The sequence below is a fragment of the Arachis duranensis genome, chromosome 7 (assembly GCF_000817695.3).
Source record: "Arachis duranensis cultivar V14167 chromosome 7, aradu.V14167.gnm2.J7QH, whole genome shotgun sequence".
Classification (NCBI taxonomy): Eukaryota; Viridiplantae; Streptophyta; class Magnoliopsida; order Fabales; family Fabaceae; genus Arachis; species Arachis duranensis.
The window spans coordinates 52,048,642-52,066,417 of record NC_029778.3 but is presented as its reverse complement, the minus strand read 5'-3'; the positions used below and the strand labels follow the sequence as shown (position 1 = coordinate 52,066,417).

Genomic DNA, 17,776 nt, shown 5'->3' with positions numbered 1-17,776 from the left:
CAAAGGCAGGAATGACTTAAAGGATGAAAAGGAAACATGCGAAAGTGGAAGGAAAGCATAAAACGGAGTTTTTGAAGAAACTGGCAGCGATGCGATCGCATGGGCGACGCGGCAGCATGCCAGCGCAAAATGGCAATGATGCGATCGCATGATTGATGTGGACGCATGACTAAAGCGACCGCGTGACAAGGAAAATTCCACATAACGCGACCGCGTGACCCACGCGGACGCGTGATAGAGGCCACGCACCAGAAATTACAGAAAGCGATCCCAGCGATTTCTGAAGCCCTTTTTGGCCTAAATCCAAGTTCAGAAAGCACAGACCAGAGGTTATAAAGTGGGAGAATGCATCCATTCACATTCATGCTTTCATAATTCATAATTTTTAGTTTAGATGTAGTTTTTAGAGAGAGAGGCTCTCTCCTCTCTCTTAGGATTTAGGATTAGGATTCCTCTTAAAGGATTTAGGAATATTTTCATCTTCTTCAATTACATGTTCAATGTTCCTTTTATTTATTTCCTCAATTTAGTTTATGGATTTCTATGTTCAACTCAACTTCTTTATTTGGCTACAACTGCCCATGTTACATTTAATATCTTTATTAATTCATGATTTTGAGGTATTTCAGATCTAAGATTCTTATTTAGCTTTTTATATTATTGGCTTTAATTGATTAACTGGAAGCTCTTGAGTTATCAACTATTCATGATTGATTGTTATGTCGGCTAATTAACTAGAATTCCACTAACTCTAGTCTTTCCTTAGGAGTTGGCTAGGACTTGGGAAATCAAACCAATTGGTTCACTTGACTTTTCCTTGCTTACGCAAAGGTTAACTAAGTGGGATTAACTTCCATTCTCATAGGAGTAATTGGGATAGGACTTCCAAATTTTCATATCTTGCCAAGAGTTTATTTTATAGTTAATTATTTATTTTATTTGCCATTTAAATTACTTGTCCCTCATCTTCAAAACCCCGATTTACAAATCTTCATAACCAATAATAAGAACATACCTCACTGCAATTCCTTGAGAAGACGACCCGAGGTTTAAATACTTCGGTTATCAATTTATTTAGGGGTTTGTTACTTGTGACAACCAAAACATTTGTAAGAAAGGTTGATTGCTTGGTTTAGTAACTATACTTACAACGAGAGTTTACTATAACTTCTAAACTGTCAATCTTCAGTTCTTCAAAATGGCGCCGTTGCCGGGGAATTGCAAACGTGTGCCTTATTATTGGTTATTGTAAATATTTTTCCAAAAAAAAATTCTTTTACTTGTTTATTTGTTCCTTCTCTTCCCTCTTATTTTCTGATAGCTACTATGAATTCTCACCCCTCTCGCTTTGAGTTTGGTTCTAATTTTGTTGCAAGGAATGGAAGCTATAACAGGACTATGCATCAAAGTCTAAGCAATCAGAGATGGATGGAGCCACAAGGATCTGATCACCCTTTTAGGCAACAACATCATCCTAGATATCATGGACAAAGACCATTCTACAATGCATACCCAACTGATAGATTTGGTGTACCGCCTTGTAACTACCAACAAGCCCCACCCTATGCTCAGAGACCATCCTCTCGATATAACTTCAAACCACCACACTCATAAGCTTCTTTTCACCATTCACTACCACATGATCCTTATCCATCCCAATGCCAATCTAACTATTCCCAAGAACCACCACACCCCTATGCACCTTGTCCATATCCATCAAGCCAAATCACAGGTTCGCCTCGAAGAATTAATAAAATAATTTAATGCAACCCTTCATCAACTGGAGCAAGCAATAAATCAATTATCTTCCAGACGTTCAGACACTCAACAGACTCCCATGTCTTCATGTGGAGAATCTAATGAAGAACGCAGCACGAAGAAGACACTAGAAACTCCAGTGGACATCATAGAGCATAACTTCGTACTAGAACAAGTAAAGGATGCTGTCATTGTAGAAGAAGAAGAGTTGGTTGAAGATTTAGGAGATGCCGAACCGCCACCTGAATCTAGAGTTGTGGAGAATTCCGTCAAGAACGCTACAATTAATGCTAAGGAGGATAGTGCACAACCACCAAGGAAGGTATCTTATGAGGAACTAGACGGAATTACCCAAGACACATGTTTCCTTGATGATGATGATCACAAGTCAAGTCCTCTTAGTAATGAACTTGCATCCGCAAGTGAATTCTTTGAGACAGAAGAATATTCCCTAAGTGAATATGAAGATGATGCTGAGGTCGACTTCTCTCAACCTCCTATTTATGACTCAAGTGATGAGGAAGATATCAATGACTTTGATCAAGACATGGTTGAAGTTGAAGAAATTTTCAAAGAAGTGGAGGAATTCACAGAAGACCACAAGGGAGTAGAGCTTGCAGAGCCACTAGAAACACCTATCTCAAGGCCATTACCACCCAACACAGACTTCAAGTGGGTAAAATCCTTAGCTTTTATCTTTACTTTTCCACTTGAATATGATTTACTTGAAACAGATGGCCAGCTTAGAGCTCTTTGCGGCTTTAAGAGCAAAAGGGAAATGACTCGCACTCAATGCTGGTATGCAAGATTCAATGAGGTTTCGCACTTCAATTTGAGGTGCAGGAATTAGTGTCAAGCTCAATTGAAAGGATCTCGGAAGCTGTTTGGTCACTGCAGTGAGAATTCCGACTACTCACCACGCGACTGGAAAAATGTAGATCAAGACAAAGACGAGTATAGGAGACAAGTTTGGGATCCTGGAGTCTGTTCTGACATTCAAAACCCTGGGAGCCTTGAAGCCTGTTTGAATTCACCTGAGGGCTTTACATGCCTCGTCTGGGACCCCAGAGGCTATTGGCATTCCAAACATTGGTGGAGATTTCTGGATGAATTTAAACATAAACCTCCATAACAGGAAGCTCATCCAATGTCCAACTTAAGGACTTTAACTAAAAGTGCTAGGTGGGAGACAACCCACCATGGTATGGTCGTTTCTTTTTCAGTTTTATTTAGTGTTATTTATTTTTATTCTTTTTCAATTGAACCTGAATATTATTCATTAGCATTGCATACTGCATAATTGCATAATTTCATATATAAAAAAAAGAGAAGTGAGAGGAGAGAGCACGCAACGCGACAGCGTCGCTGACGCGTCCGCGTCACAAGTGCAGTAAAAGAAAAAGAAAGCGAACAGAGAGTTATGCTGAAGCAAGGCTGGAAGTATGCCTTTGGCTCAAAATTGTTCCACGCGACCGCGTGCCCCACGCGATCGTGTCAATTGCGGCCAATACTTCCCACGCGTCCGCGTCAGTCATGCGAACGCGTGATCTGGATATCGGCGTAAAGATCCAACGCCCAGAAAGTTGGGCTGGAATCGTGTGGCTAGTGTGCGATTAGCACAAAACAACCCACGCGTACGCGTCCCTGACGCGAACGCGTCACATACACAACCTCCATCCCACGCGATTGCGTCAACCACGCATCCGCGTCAACCCCATTTCACCTTAGTCACGCGATCGCGTGGATTCGCGATTACTAACCCCATGTCACGCGAACCATTCCCCGTCGCACCCCAAACCGTAACCCCCTTCCGTCTCAATCTCTGCAACTCCCTCTCTCTCTCTCTCTCTCTCTCTCTCTCTCTCTCTCTCTCTCTCTCTCTTCCGCCACCATTCCACCACCGCAGCCCAATTCCGACCGGCACTACCCTCAACCACCGTGGCAGCCACCACCACTATCCCCCAGCCATCTCTCTGCTCCACTTTCTTTTCCACGCCTATCAGGTTCCGCCGAACGCCATCCTTCTTTCAATTCCTAGTTAATTACATAATTCTCTGTTTATGTTCATAATTAGGCTAGTTAGATATGCATGTTGTAGTGGATTCTAGGTGGTTAGGTAGTCTAGGATTTGGATAGTGGATTTAGGCCTAATTAATTGTGCTGTCCGTGCTTCTTGTTTTATAATTTTTGCAAGTTTGCTGTTGCTGTGATGTTAGTATTATTCATATGCTGTTCTTACTGTTCATGCTGCTTTTGCGAATGTTCTTTCTTGTTCATACCTAATTGCAGTTTGTTTTATTTTATATGAACTATTCTGATTGCTGTTTATTTTCTGGGAACATCCAATTTTTAGCCAGAATGCTGCCCAATTTTCTGTAGACTATTTTGTTTCCTTTCATGTCTTGGTTTTGGCACTTTGAACTCTGCTTTACTTTGCTTTCACCAAACTGATTCATGAATACCAGGGCAAGCTTTCTTATTCTTTTTTATTTCCTGGTTCACAATCTGCATTTTTGATGTTTAGATTCCAATTTTTGCTATCTCTATGTCTATCTGAATCTTCATCAACCTGATTTCCTTGTTTGGATATGAGTCCACTATAGCTTCTAATTGTGAATGCTTGTTACTTAGAAAATGATCATCATACCACTTACTCTGACTTTCTTTTTCCTAACTCACTGATTTCAACTTCCTTACCTCTTTTTCATTCCTAACCTAATTACCTTTCGAAACATCTTTTCTGGTTTTTTCCTATTCTCTTTAACCTTCTAACCGAGGCATGATGATAGTTTTTCCTAATTAACACGAATTCTAATACATTTTGGATTGTGAATTTTTCTTCTCGGACTTTTAACTCTTATACAATCCTTAATGCACATTCTTTAACTCATTTTCCTTACTTTGCTACCCCTTTGCCACTATGTGCTTATTTTGTTATTTGCTTACCTGTTTTCCTATTTTCATTATATCCTTGATTTCTGTTTCTCAGGATGTCTGACACCCAACGAAAGGGAAAAGAAAAGGTAACAACTGACAAACAAAAAAGAGGAGAATCCTTTATGTCTCTCCTGGAGCTTTTGCATGATGAATCCTGGCGGGACAAGCACTTTACCGCGCAGAAGAAGGCTGACCAGCTTCTCCCTGCCAATGATCCAATTAAGTTTACAAACCGGTACTGTGAGCTGAAGTTTCCTATGTTTGCTACCTCCAGAAATCTGACCTGGAGAGGACTTTGAAAATTCCAGCAGAACTACAGCAGTACACCTCCGATCAGATCAAACAGAGAGGCTGGTTCTTCTTAGAGCGAAACTTAACTGAGGTAAATGCTTCCTGGGTAAGAGAGTTTTACTGCAATTACTTCAAGACTTCCCTGGATGCTGTGCACCTCAGAGGGAAACAGATACTGGTCACTGAAGAGGTCATTGAGGATATTCTACACCTTCCACCAAAGTCCGATCAGTCTGACGGTTACCAAAAGGCTGAAGAGGACATGCGCTTTCTGAGATTTGACTGGGACGATGCCAAGGAGAGGATAGCCCTTGACCCTACTGTCCCATGGGTCATGGGTACAAACACCACCATGCCTAAAGGAATCAAGCAGAAATATTTGAATGATGAGGCTCGGCTCTGGCATCAGATCTTGAGTAACTTTATTATGTCGAGCACTCATGAGACAGAGTTACCTACTGCCATGATCACCCTCCTCTGGTGTGTGATGGAGGGTAAGGACCTGTACCTACCGCAATTCATCCGGCACTATATGGCTAGGGTACATATCAGAGGCACCCTCCCCTTCCCTTATCTGGTTACCCAACTAGGCCGCCAGGCTGACGTTCCTTGGAAGGATGCTGATGAGAGGCCACCTGCTGCAGAGTGCAGGAACATCATTCCTCACAATAGGAACTTTCTGGCCTTGGGCTACAGACCTGACTTCCTTACTCCTTCCGATGAGATAGCCACACCTTCAACTGCCCCCTCTTCTTCCACTGCTGCACCTGCCCCACCCACTGCCCCTCCAGTTGCCCATGAGCCTATTTACCATTTGGTGCATCGACTGTTTGCCCACTTGGACCGTATAGAGCGTCGCAACAAGCGACGCTATGAGCATCTCAAATTGTTGATCCGGTCCGGCGGCGACATTCCCTTCGAGCTTGACACCCTTTCTGATACATCTGAGGTGGAGGCATATGATCATGAGGAGCAGGCACCCACTCAGGCTGAGCAGAGAGGACCAGAGCAGGCTGCACCACACACTAAGGCACCACACCAGATACAGGCCACAGATCCTGAGATTCCTATCCAGTTAGACCCTCCTCTGCAGCAGACAGAGTCTTCTACCCTCATCCAGTCCGCAGATCCTCAGACCACCACCGCGACACCAGCAGCCTATCCTTCCGGAGATGACACTTCGTCACACCCTGCTTGAGTGAGCATCGAGGACGATGCTATTATTTAAGTGTGGGGAGGTCGCCATCTCTGGCATCTATTTTGGTGAACTATTACAGACTCTCTTCTTATTTTAGCTATTTTCTGTATTTTGCACATTTTTCTCTCTTTTGCTTTTGACTGTATTTTTGCATTATGCACTTTGAGCTATATGTATACTATCTTGGATATTTTAGCTTGAGTTGCACATTAATTTACTAGTTATATTTTAAGTGGATTAATTAGTATAGTTTACCCTTTTTAGCATATGATAGTTGATTTGATTGAAAATAAAAAGGAAGTAAGCTAGAAACTTTAACAAAATAAAAACAATCCACACCTTGTATATATAGTATTACATGTTAGTTAGTTAACAACATTTCATCAAGGAGGAACACTGAAAGTTTAAAGCCATCCAATATATTTTACATTGAGAATAATGGGAACTCATGATTTCTACCTGCATGACATATATAAGTGATATATGATTTTTGAGTTAGAGAGCACACAGCCTGTGAGTTTTGAGCTTAATTGCATGGTTACATTTTGAAGAGAATATTTATTCCTATGTGTTCCGCCCTTCTTATTTATTCTGGTGTTCTTTACTTTGTTTTAATCTGTATGTCCGATTATAGAACATAGATACATACCAAGAAAGTGATTGAGGCCATTGTTTGATTCTAGCTCACCACTCCCAAATTAGCGTCGTCTTCTCAAGGAATTGCAGGGAGGTGTGTTCTTATTATTGGTTATGAGTTTTGTAAATTGGGGTTTTGAAAGTGGGGAACAAGTAAATTAAAGGATAAATAAAATAAATAATTAACTATAAAATAAACTCTTGCCAAGATATGAAAATTCGGAAGTCCTATCCCAGTTACTCCTATGAGAATGGAAGTTAATCCCACTTAGTTAACCTTTGCGTAAGCAAGGAAAAGTCAAGTGAACCAATTGGTTAGATTTCCCAAGTCCTAGCCAACTCCTAAGGAAAGACTAGAGTTAGTGGAATTCCAGTTAATTAGTCGACATAACAATCAATCATGAATAGTTGATAACTCAAGAGCTTCCAGTTAATCAATTAAAGCCAATAATATAAAAAGCTAAATAAGAATCTTAGATCTGAAATACCTCAAAATCATGAATTAATAAAGATATCAAATGTAACATGGGCAGTTGTAGCCAAATAAAGAAGTTGAGTTGAACATAGAAATCCATAAACTAAATTGAGGAAATAAATAAAAGGAACATTGAACATGTAATTGAAGAAGATGAAAATATTCCTAAATCCTTTAAGAGGAATCCTAATCCTAAATCCTAAGAGATAGAAGAGAGCCTCTCTCTCTAAAAACTACATCTAAACTAAAAATTATGAATTATGAAAGCATGAATGTGAATGGATGCATTTCCCCACTTTATAACCTCTGGTCTATGCTTTCTGGACTTGGATTTGGGCCAAAAAGGGCTTCAGAAATTGCTGGGATCGCTTTCAGTAATTTCTGGTGCGTGGCCTCTGTCACGCATCCGCGTGGGTCACGCGGTCGCATCATGTGGAATTTTCCTTGTCACGCGGTTGCTTCAGTCATGCGCCCGCGTCATATGCGTTTCGCTTGTGGCGCGCGATCGCGTCAATCATGCGATCGCGTCATTGCCATTTCGCGCTGGCATGCGGCTGCGTCGCCCATGCGATCGCATCGCTGCCAGTTTCTTCAAAAACTCCATTTTATGCTTTCCTTCCACTTTCGCATGTTTCCTTTTCATCCTTTAAGTCATTCCTGCCTTAGAAGATCTGAAATTACTCAACACACGAATCACGGCATCGAATGGCAATAAAAGATAATTAAAATTAATACTTTTAAAGCCTAGAAAACATGTTTTTCACATACATCTCATAATAAGGAAGGGAAGGTGAAACCATGCAATTTTACATGCATAAGTGGGTGAAGGATTGAATAAAACACTTAAATTCAGCACAAATTATATCATAAAATATGGGTTTATCAACCTCCCCACACTTAAACAATAGCATGTGCTCATGCTAAATCCAAGATAAAGAGTAAGGTAAAGTGGTGGAATCTCATGCAATGCAATCTATTCTAAATGCATCTACCTAAATGAGTCATGCAAATCTAGTTATTATCCACTTATATATAAAACTTTACATGTAGTTAAATTAATTCACATTCTCAAGGAATCATATATGTATAGCCAACCTTAGATAATGTTAAGGCACTTTTACAATTGAGATGGGTAAATAAAATATTTTTCAAACTTGCAAGACAATTAATAATAGAAGTAGAGATATATGGTGATGAGCTATTGAACCCTTACTGGATTTTGTGTTTACTCTCTAGTCACTCAGTGTTTATTGGGTTAATCACTCTATTCTTCTTTTTATTCTTGTTTTCCATAACTTTGTTCTTCATCTATCCAATCAACAATTATAGAATATAGGCATACAAAAATCATGAGGTCTTTGATTAAAGCTGTAATGGGACCGAGGTAAAGGTAAAGGTATATGTATAAGGCTAAGTGAGCTAATAAGTGAATCCTTGATTAGTCTAAGGTCTCACCTAACATACATACTTTGTAAAGCCAAGCTTCTTTACCTATTTACCCAAATTTTCCCACTTTATGTTGCAAACTCATGTATTAAAATTCAACATTGCCCCATGTGCATTAACTCTTTTTATTTTGTAACTGGGGAAGTTGTGTCCCCTTATTGAAAATAAAAACTTTTTTTTCACATGGTAATTAATTTATTTTGACTTCACATGAGCATACTTCCCAAATTATTTTTACATAACTTGTTTAATTTAATTTCCTACTTTTCTATCATCCCATGTTCCCATAAAATTTCCTACACTTAAATTTTACACAAAATCTTTTTTAAACTAACTAAGGATTCAAGTTGGGATTCTTATTTTATTTTTTTGCTTAAGGCTAGTAATGTGGTTATAAAACAAGAGGGGATTTAAAGGCTCAAGGGGGCTAACAATGGTGATGTAGAAGGTAGGCTAATTTGGGAATGGTGAGCTAGAATCAAACAATGGCCTCAATCACTTTCTTGGTATGTATCTATATTCTATAATCGGACATATAGATTAAAACAAAGTAAAGAACACCAGAATAAATAAGAAGGGTAGAACACACAGGAATAAGTATGGTTTTAGTTTCTTATAGGTAATATATAATGTAACGTGAAAACTTAAGTTATACGACCTAGGATAAGTTGAATTATGTGTTTGGGGTATATTTAGTGGTTTTAGTTGATGCAAATTGTGTTGAATTGATGTGGTATGGTTGGATTGATGGTCATTGATATGAATGTGGTTGATGTTGATGAAATGATGATTTTAATGATTGATGTTGATATATTGCTGATTATCTATAAAGTTGTCTTGAATATGGACTATTGGGTTGAACATGATGAAATTGTGTATTGGTATGTTATGGAGTGAATGAGAAGCATTGAGATACGGTTTAGTTTGTTTTGGGTGTTGTTTGAAGCTTGGAATATTGGTATTGAGTTGAGAAAATGGTAAAAATAGAGGTTTAGAATTTTTGGCAAAAGACTGGTTTCTGACCAAAATTTGGTGGGCCATAACTCAGCTTCCGGACCCTCAAACTTTACCAAACTTATTTCATATGAAAATCAAATCGATGAAGTTTACGTCGTTCAAATAACAGACTAAAAATAGTTTTTAACGAAAAAGTTATACGCATCAGAAGTTTGGTGTGCAAAAGTATTTCTGCAGATTTATAAGAGCTTTTTGAGAAAATACAGGTCCCACATACACAGACATATGGTTGCGTATACGGGAATTCGCCACTGTCTAGGGGAAATTGTGTACACGGACAAGGGTCACGTATGCGAAATAGTAAATTACACTCCCGCGTACGCGAGACATGACATGCATACATGGCCATTCGCCTCTATCCAGTGTACTCACGTACGCAGACAGAGCTCGCTTACGCTAGACCCCTGTTTTTGGAAAAAGTAGATTTTTTATTTTAAACTTATTTTCTGACCTCTAAACCTATATTTTTACTCTCTAAGACCCCAAAACTTAGTTTTAATCATGATGAGGGGGTTAAACCATGAGAGGGTGGTAACTTGGGAGTGAAGAAAGATTGTGAAGTTGTGATTTAAGCTTGAGAAGTGTTGAAATGCTGACTACGTGATGAATGATAGCTAAGATGAAAAGACTAATTGAACTTGATGATGATTGATTGAAAATGAATGAATATGATAAATGAGACATGATTGAGGATGATTGATGATGAATATGTCTGTGTTTTCTCTCTGGTTGTAAAGGTGACACGACACCTATTTCCTCTAATGGTGACAGGGCACATATTCCCTCTAATGGTGACAGGGCACTCTCCCTTTAACGATCAGCCGATGTGCTGAGATATTTGTGCGTAACAGAGAGACAATGCTCGAGTTAGCTACCGGACATGTCGGGTTGACTATATAACCGACAAATGAGCTCATTAGCCGTAGGACAGACATGCATCATATGCACTTGTTTGTGTATGCATTTGTTTTGGTTTGCCTAATTGCTTATCTGTGACTAACTGCTATCTGATTTATTTGCTGTAATTGCATCCTATCTATATTTTTTGTCTGTATTGTATGTCTGTACAACTGAAATACTCCTTGTCTGGTAGGGTGTTCGGTTTGCGGTTTGGTTCAGTTTTTTAACAAAAACTCATCCGATCCAATGTTATTTTAATTATGCAGTTTGGTTTGGTTCGTTTTATTTTTTGAGACCATCCAAACCAAACCAAACCAATTAATATCGGTTTGATTTGGTTCGGTTTGTTCGATTTTTTAAAATTTCAGAAAAAAAAGTCTAAAAGTTACGGTTAGAGTCATGACAAGTATAAAAAATAGTAAAGTGTAAGCAACTAATAGACATTAGTCGGTAAACTTACGTTTAAACATTTCTAATTTCATGTATTGATTGGAATTGGCATTCTATTCCCAAAGAAAATAGTTACACATATATAATATTTCCATCTGAATTATAAGAACAAAATACATTTTAGGAGGAGAAATACATTCAACAAATACATCCAATAACCAATAAGCTAATAACGATTTCACAATGTGTGAATATTGCAAATTAAACAATAATCAAATAAAATAGATTAAACAGAAGTTTCAGCAACAAAACAAAATAAATTAAATAATAATAAAATATATTGAACAAATACTCAATCACAATTCACAAATTTCCAACAAGTCCTCAACAAAAGTTTCCAACAACAAAATAAAATAGATTGAAAAAATACTCTAACAATTTCCAAGTTTTTGGCAACAACAAATACTCAACAGAAGTTATAACAACATGCAATATCTTAAAATTAAGATCACTCATTGGTATGGATCTCATTTTAATTGGTTACTGACAATTAATTGAGCTTCTTTTATCAAAGCAAATCTAATTTCTAAGAGTACTAAATAAAAAATAAAAGGAAGCCATAAGAAAATAAAGAAGCAAAACACCACTATACTTGATTCACACAAAGTGAAGTTCTTCGATTTGATCAAATCGTTGGTCTTAACCCAATCTTCCATCACTCCCAAAGATAATTATTGTCTTTGTTCACATTGGCTTAGAACAAAAATAGATCAAAACCAATCATCATAACAAATTGAAAATCATCATAATTAGAATTAGAAAATCAGTACCAATTAAAAATTAGAAGGAAAAAAAGTTCAGAAAAAAAAATCAAGAACCAACACCTAGGGCTCCATTCTAGACGCAGACAATAGTGCAGGGAGGACGACACGGCGGGCCCAGATAGCGAAAACAGGGACTACGCGGACACGGCGGCTGCTGTGCATGGAGGATGACTATAGCTCCTCGTGCGTGGAGAGACAAGGAGTGGAGGAGCAGGGCTACTGTGTGTGGAGGACGACGACGAAGGCGGGAAGAGAAAGAAAGGACCGTGCCGGGAAGGGGGAAAAGCGACGAGGAAGGGCCGCCGCGAGGGTTCTGTCCGGCAACGTCAGGAGTTAAGAGGATGACGGCTTTGTGGAAGGTGGGAAGAGGAGTTTCCAGTGGTGTTGTGGATTGTGGAGTGATCAAGTGTGAAGAGTGGAGAGGGCGGAGAGTTATTGAATGAGTGCTGCTGGTTAAGTCATCTACTTTGGGTTGGGGGTTGATTTATTTAAGGTTTTTTAAGTAACTCGGTTCGGTTCGGTTTGGTTAGGACTTTTACTGGAAGAACCAAAAATCGAACCAAACCGCAAAAAATAGCAAAGTGTTATTTATTCGGTTTTTTCGATTTTTTATTTGTTCGGTTTTCAGTTTTTTTAGTTCGGTTACTCGATTTTGTTCGGTTTTGAACACCCCTATTGTCTAGCATTGTAGGAATGAGAGATTGAGGTGTTAAGTTAAAATTGGACTAAAATCTAAGTACCATAAATAGTTCACCTGATTTTTGGTTTAAAGTATAACTCTAAGTTTTAATATGAGTTTTGGAGTTCTAGGATTACCTCTGACTTTCCTGGGACCTTATATATTATTAATGTGGACACCGTTACCATGCTGAGAACCTCCGGTTCTTATTCTATACATATGTTCTCATTTTTCAGATAGAGGTCAAGATGCGCCTCGGTGAGCGTCTGGAGGTTCCTATTGCAGGCAAAGTTGGGATGCTATATTTTGTTATTTTGCTATGTGTGTGTGTAAACTCTTCTCCACATGTACTTTATATTTAATTCTCTTATAGACTTTTATGGAGAACCATGTACATACTTTTATGTATTTTGGGTTGTGTTGGGATATGTATGTATATATGTATATTCTCCAGCCGGCCTTAGCTTTGCAGGTCAAGTTTGGAGTTTGATATTTTGTACCATTGATATTCTACTTTCTATGTTTATACTCTTTATCCTTTTTCTCGTTTTCAGTTTCTATTTACGTGAATATTGCTTATGTTTTACGACTTAACCATAAAATTCTGTAGTAAAATATTACATAGTACCGCACAATAGGTATTTACTCATAAGATATAATGCTTATATTAATATCTATTAAGTATTTGTTCAAATATGAAACAAATATTACGACCCTCTAACGACTTTATTTTATAAAAATGCTGCAGACAAAGTGAGCATAGATGACTATGATAAAGTCAGTATCTAGCATCTACTATGATGGGAGGTACATTTTTCCTTGACAAAGAGATAAGGAGAAAAAGAGATGCAATAACTAATTTGGAAAAAAAGAAATGATTGACGACCCACCCAGGCCACTTTGATTAGGGTAGCCCAATCAAATAAAGCCTATCAAAAGTACATGGATATTGGCCCACAAGATAGACCCGAAACAAATAGAAACCTTTCAACTTTTTTTAATAAATCTGAAGTCCAAAAAACAAAAAGACCTTTTATCTGATATATCTGATATCTGAAGAAGTGAAGATACCCTAACTTAAGAAATTCCTAATTCTGTGCCGCTGTAGTAGCTAAACTCTTCGACGACACCATTCATCTCCCCCACTCGCTTGTCGTATCAGAAGATCAAGCTACCACCCTCCGTGTGCTGAGCTCTTCTGAGATAGATTCAGTATCTCGCCATTCTCCATACTCGAATCCGAAGGTTCGATTCTTCTTTTTCGCATGCCTGGTTGCAAGAAATTCGTTGAAAAAAAAATTCGGATTTGCAAAATCTTTTTACGCGTTTGCGACTTCCCCCGTCCGATCTTGTTAAACCCTCTATTAAAATGTTTATTCGCATCTGTTTTATGTTGCTATGTGGATTTGGTTGGTGGTTTGCTGTAATTTCCGTTGTAGAATTGACTCCTATGCAACAATCAACATGTTCTTAGATGTGCCCAATGTACTGATTGTGTTTTGCTTCTTTTTTGTCTTGAGCAAATAGACAAAGTACACATAAAAGAGTTTGGGATGGACAAAAATACACGTTAAAGTATAATTGAATTGTTTTTTATGGACAAAGATACACACTAAGATTCGTAAATATCAAACCCTTACTAATGGCATGACACATTTATCCGTTGAAAACAATCTTTGAGGTGTGACATGCATAATTTCACAATGCTATGTCTGTTCAAGAGAGAAAAATGGGAGATAGATAGTGCTATACTGCTATTAGAGATAGATCATTAGGCCCAGAAGCATCAATATGGTCCTGAGTCAGATGATGTGATGCTTCTTTACCTTGTGTTGGCATGCCAGCTGTTTTATCTGGACCTGACATGCCACTGTCAACTGTTAACTGATTTCTTCATATATCAAAGAATGGCTATATAATCTCGATCTAGGAAGTTAAAGTAATAGAAGTATGAAATGAATATCCCTAGCACAACTATGCATAAATAAGGTGAATCTAAACAATTGATAATGTACCATAAAAAATTGAAAGTGTAGAAGGTGATGGTGAAAGGCTGTGTTTCAGATTTGGGTAGGATGTAACTGCCAATAATACATGTTAGCAAAACATGGCAATATGTACCAAATTTTTATTGTTAGAGAACAGGAGAATAATGAAAAGTGATAATGGGATAAGAGAGTACCTGAGAAGATAAGACTTGTAGAAGAAAAGAAAAGAGAAGTGAAGGGTGTGGTGAAGAGCATTGAAGGGGCTTTGTATGTGTGTTGATGAAGATGCTTGGAAGAAGGGGAGCTTGTTGGGGTTCTTCCCTTGATGCTAAACCTGCTTACATGATTGATGAATCAAACGCTAGGGTTTTTTTTTTTTGGGTAGGATATTGTATGTTTTTAACTTCTTCAAAAGCTACTTCTATGTTATCATACTAGGGCAAAATTTCACCAAATACTGTCATTACTCCAGTATGATCTTTTTCATATTCATTCATCTCTACCAGGTTAGCTAAATTGCTGAAAGGGTGGAGTGATATCCTTTTGAATTTTCCCCCTGAAGCTTATGTTGATCTTATGTGAGAATGTTACTGTTTCTGAGAAGTATTAAATATATGAAGAATGTCGTCCAGGGACTTGTTATCAAGTTTTTGGTGATGAGTAAAGTGATATTTGATTGATGTGAGATGGAATGCATGTTGACATTTCATGTTGTATACTGTTGGAATTTGCGGGTTTTATATTATGAAAGGGGAGGCAAGGGGTTTTGGTTTGGCTTGGCTTCTGGATGATCATGGATATGTGTGGCTGTGATGTGGACAGGGAGGAGGCTGCGGCTGGTGGTGTTGGTTGTGGTGGTGGTTTTGCTGATCAGTTGTGGTAGAGGTTAGTAAAGACAAAAAATTGAAAATGAGTTCTGACAGCAGGAGCCGAAGCAGAAGCAGGAGCAGGAGCCCAATGGATCGTAAGATCCGCTCTGATCGATTTTCATATCGTGATGCACCTTACAGGAGAGATTCACGTCGGGGTTTCAGGTTTTCTTTTCCTTTTTTTTTCGTAATAATTTAATTACCATTCGTTTTCTATGCTTAATGCTTAATGTGCTTGTTGGGGAAGCTAAACTGCTGAAGAAGATTGAATTTGTGCTTTGCTATGAGAAGATTTGGATCATAATTATAACATTTATAAAACCTTAAGCTTGGCCCAATTATTTACTGTTATTTTTGGCTTTGCCTTTGGAACATATAAAGTGGTTTCGTTTGATTTTTTCTTCATAAATTTCTAAGTGGCATACTCCTTGCACTTAGGCTTTAATAGTGTCTTGGCATGGATCTCCTCACAAATGATAACAGTGCTTTTTCTCTGTCTTTGCTTTCTTTTTCAGCCGAGACAATTTGTGTAAGAACTGCAAGAGACCTGGTCATTATGCTAGGGAATGCCCAAATGTCGCAATTTGCCACAATTGTGGACTCCCTGGGTATGGAACTTATTCTTGGCTTCTTAATGGTCGAGCACGTAATCATTAGATTCCAATCACCACCTTATATGTGTACCACTCTAATCATGATATCCAACATTCATATCATTTGCATTTAATTTGATTCAGTAATTCTAAATGTTATTTTTTCTCATTATTTTGTGTGAATAAAATCTGTTTTCCTCCTTAATCTGATTGCAAATGTTAGTTCCTCATATACAAGAAACAAGACTAATAGTTATAGGTTATCACCAGGGCAACACAATTTCCAATTCTTAATTATTATTCGCATCTTACCTGAGCCAGGATGTGGGAGCCCGGAGCTGAACTGGCAATCTGTCTTCTTTTAGCAGATCTTCCATTGTTAATTTGAATATATTCAGTATCTATATTTTGGAAGAACAAGATTATTTATGTTGTCATTAGTTCTTTGATGTCAACTATTTGGTATTCATACAAGTAGTATGGCTAGAGTGGCTTATGATTAATTATGCATTTGAATGTTTGATCAGGCACATTGCTTCTGAATGCACCACAAAATCGTTGTGCTGGAATTGTAAAGAACCTGGGCACGTGGCTAGCAACTGTCCAAATGAAGGCATCTGCCATACCTGTGGTAAAGTTGGACATCGGGCAAGGGAGTGCACAGCACCTCCAATGCCACCAGGGGACTTGAGGTTGTGCAACAACTGTTATAAACAGGGTCATATTGCAGCTGAATGCACCAATGAGAAAGCATGCAACAACTGTAGGAAGACAGGGCACCTGGCACGTGATTGTCCAAATGATCCCATTTGTAACTTGTGCAATGTTTCTGGGCATGTAGCTAGACAGTGTCCAAAAGCTAACATGCTTGGAGATCGTGGCACCAGTGGTGGTATGCGTGGGGGTGGTGGTGGTTACCGAGATGTTGTATGCCGGAATTGCCAGCAATTGGGTCACATGAGTCGGGACTGCATGGGACCTCTGATGATTTGTCACAATTGTGGAGGTCGTGGTCACCTGGCATATGAGTGCCCTTCAGGTCGATTTGTGGATCGTTATCCCAGGCGGTACTGATGGTCATGGATGACACTTTAAGGTTTACGTTTGTGTTTTTTCCTCTGTTTTCCCCGTTGGAGAGATGCGGTTATAATGCCATTATTTGCATTTCAGAGTTGTGACTGCTTGCTTTAGGAATAATTATTCAGTACCTGTAAGAGATTTCTTATTGTATGAATCGTGTTCCATGATGAGGGTGTTTACGGTTAATCCGGTACAAGTTTTTGTGGTTGTTGGCTGGAGATTGAATGATGCACTAGTTTTTGTACCCAAAAAACAATTATGTACTAGTTTTTAACTAAAATTAAAACCTCGTGTGAATGTCATTATTGTCTAAAATGTTACCGTTCATGTATTTGTATAATTCTTTTTAAAGAAAAAAAAAAATAGGGTTTATAATTAAATTTGTCTTTGAAAGATGATTCATTCTATAAATTGGTTTTCATGATTTTTTATTCTATAAATTGGTTTTCATGATTTTTTTATTTTATAAATTAGTCTTTCTGTTAGTTAGATGATAATATGCTACATTAAGTATAATGTGGTATGATAACGAGGTTAATGCAACGTGTTTTGACCTGCAATAAATTTATTTACATTTAAAATAGTCTCTGAAAATATACATGGAAGCTATTTTTATCTCTAAAATTTTAAAATTTGATCAAATTAGTCTTTATATAAATTTGTCTTATTTTTTTAATGATATTAAATTTTAAATA

At 38.1% G+C, this 17,776-nt stretch overlaps 1 protein-coding gene across 1 annotated transcript; it reads left to right on the top strand.

Annotated features, from left to right (window-relative positions):
* Positions 1-13,590: 13,590 nt before the first annotated feature.
* On the top strand, positions 13,591-17,396 carry LOC107458983 (zinc finger protein GIS2). Its single transcript, XM_016077197.3, has 4 exons — positions 13,591-13,796; positions 15,362-15,573; positions 15,924-16,016; positions 16,529-17,396. Exons 2-4 carry the CDS (start codon positions 15,449-15,451, stop codon positions 17,073-17,075), a joined length of 765 nt encoding a protein of 254 aa, XP_015932683.1. The 5' UTR covers positions 13,591-13,796; positions 15,362-15,448; the 3' UTR covers positions 17,076-17,396.
* Positions 17,397-17,776: the final 380 nt, after the last annotated feature.

Coding starts and splice junctions, on each gene's coding strand:
- LOC107458983 (XM_016077197.3), top strand. CDS start 15,449: ATGAGTTCTGACAGCAGGAGCCGAAGCAGAAGCAGGAGCAGGAGCCCA. Junction 15,574..15,923: donor GATTCACGTCGGGGTTTCAG/GTTTTCTTTTCC, acceptor TTTCTTTTTCAG/CCGAGACAATTTGTGTAAGA. Junction 16,017..16,528: donor CACAATTGTGGACTCCCTGG/GTATGGAACTTA, acceptor ATGTTTGATCAG/GCACATTGCTTCTGAATGCA.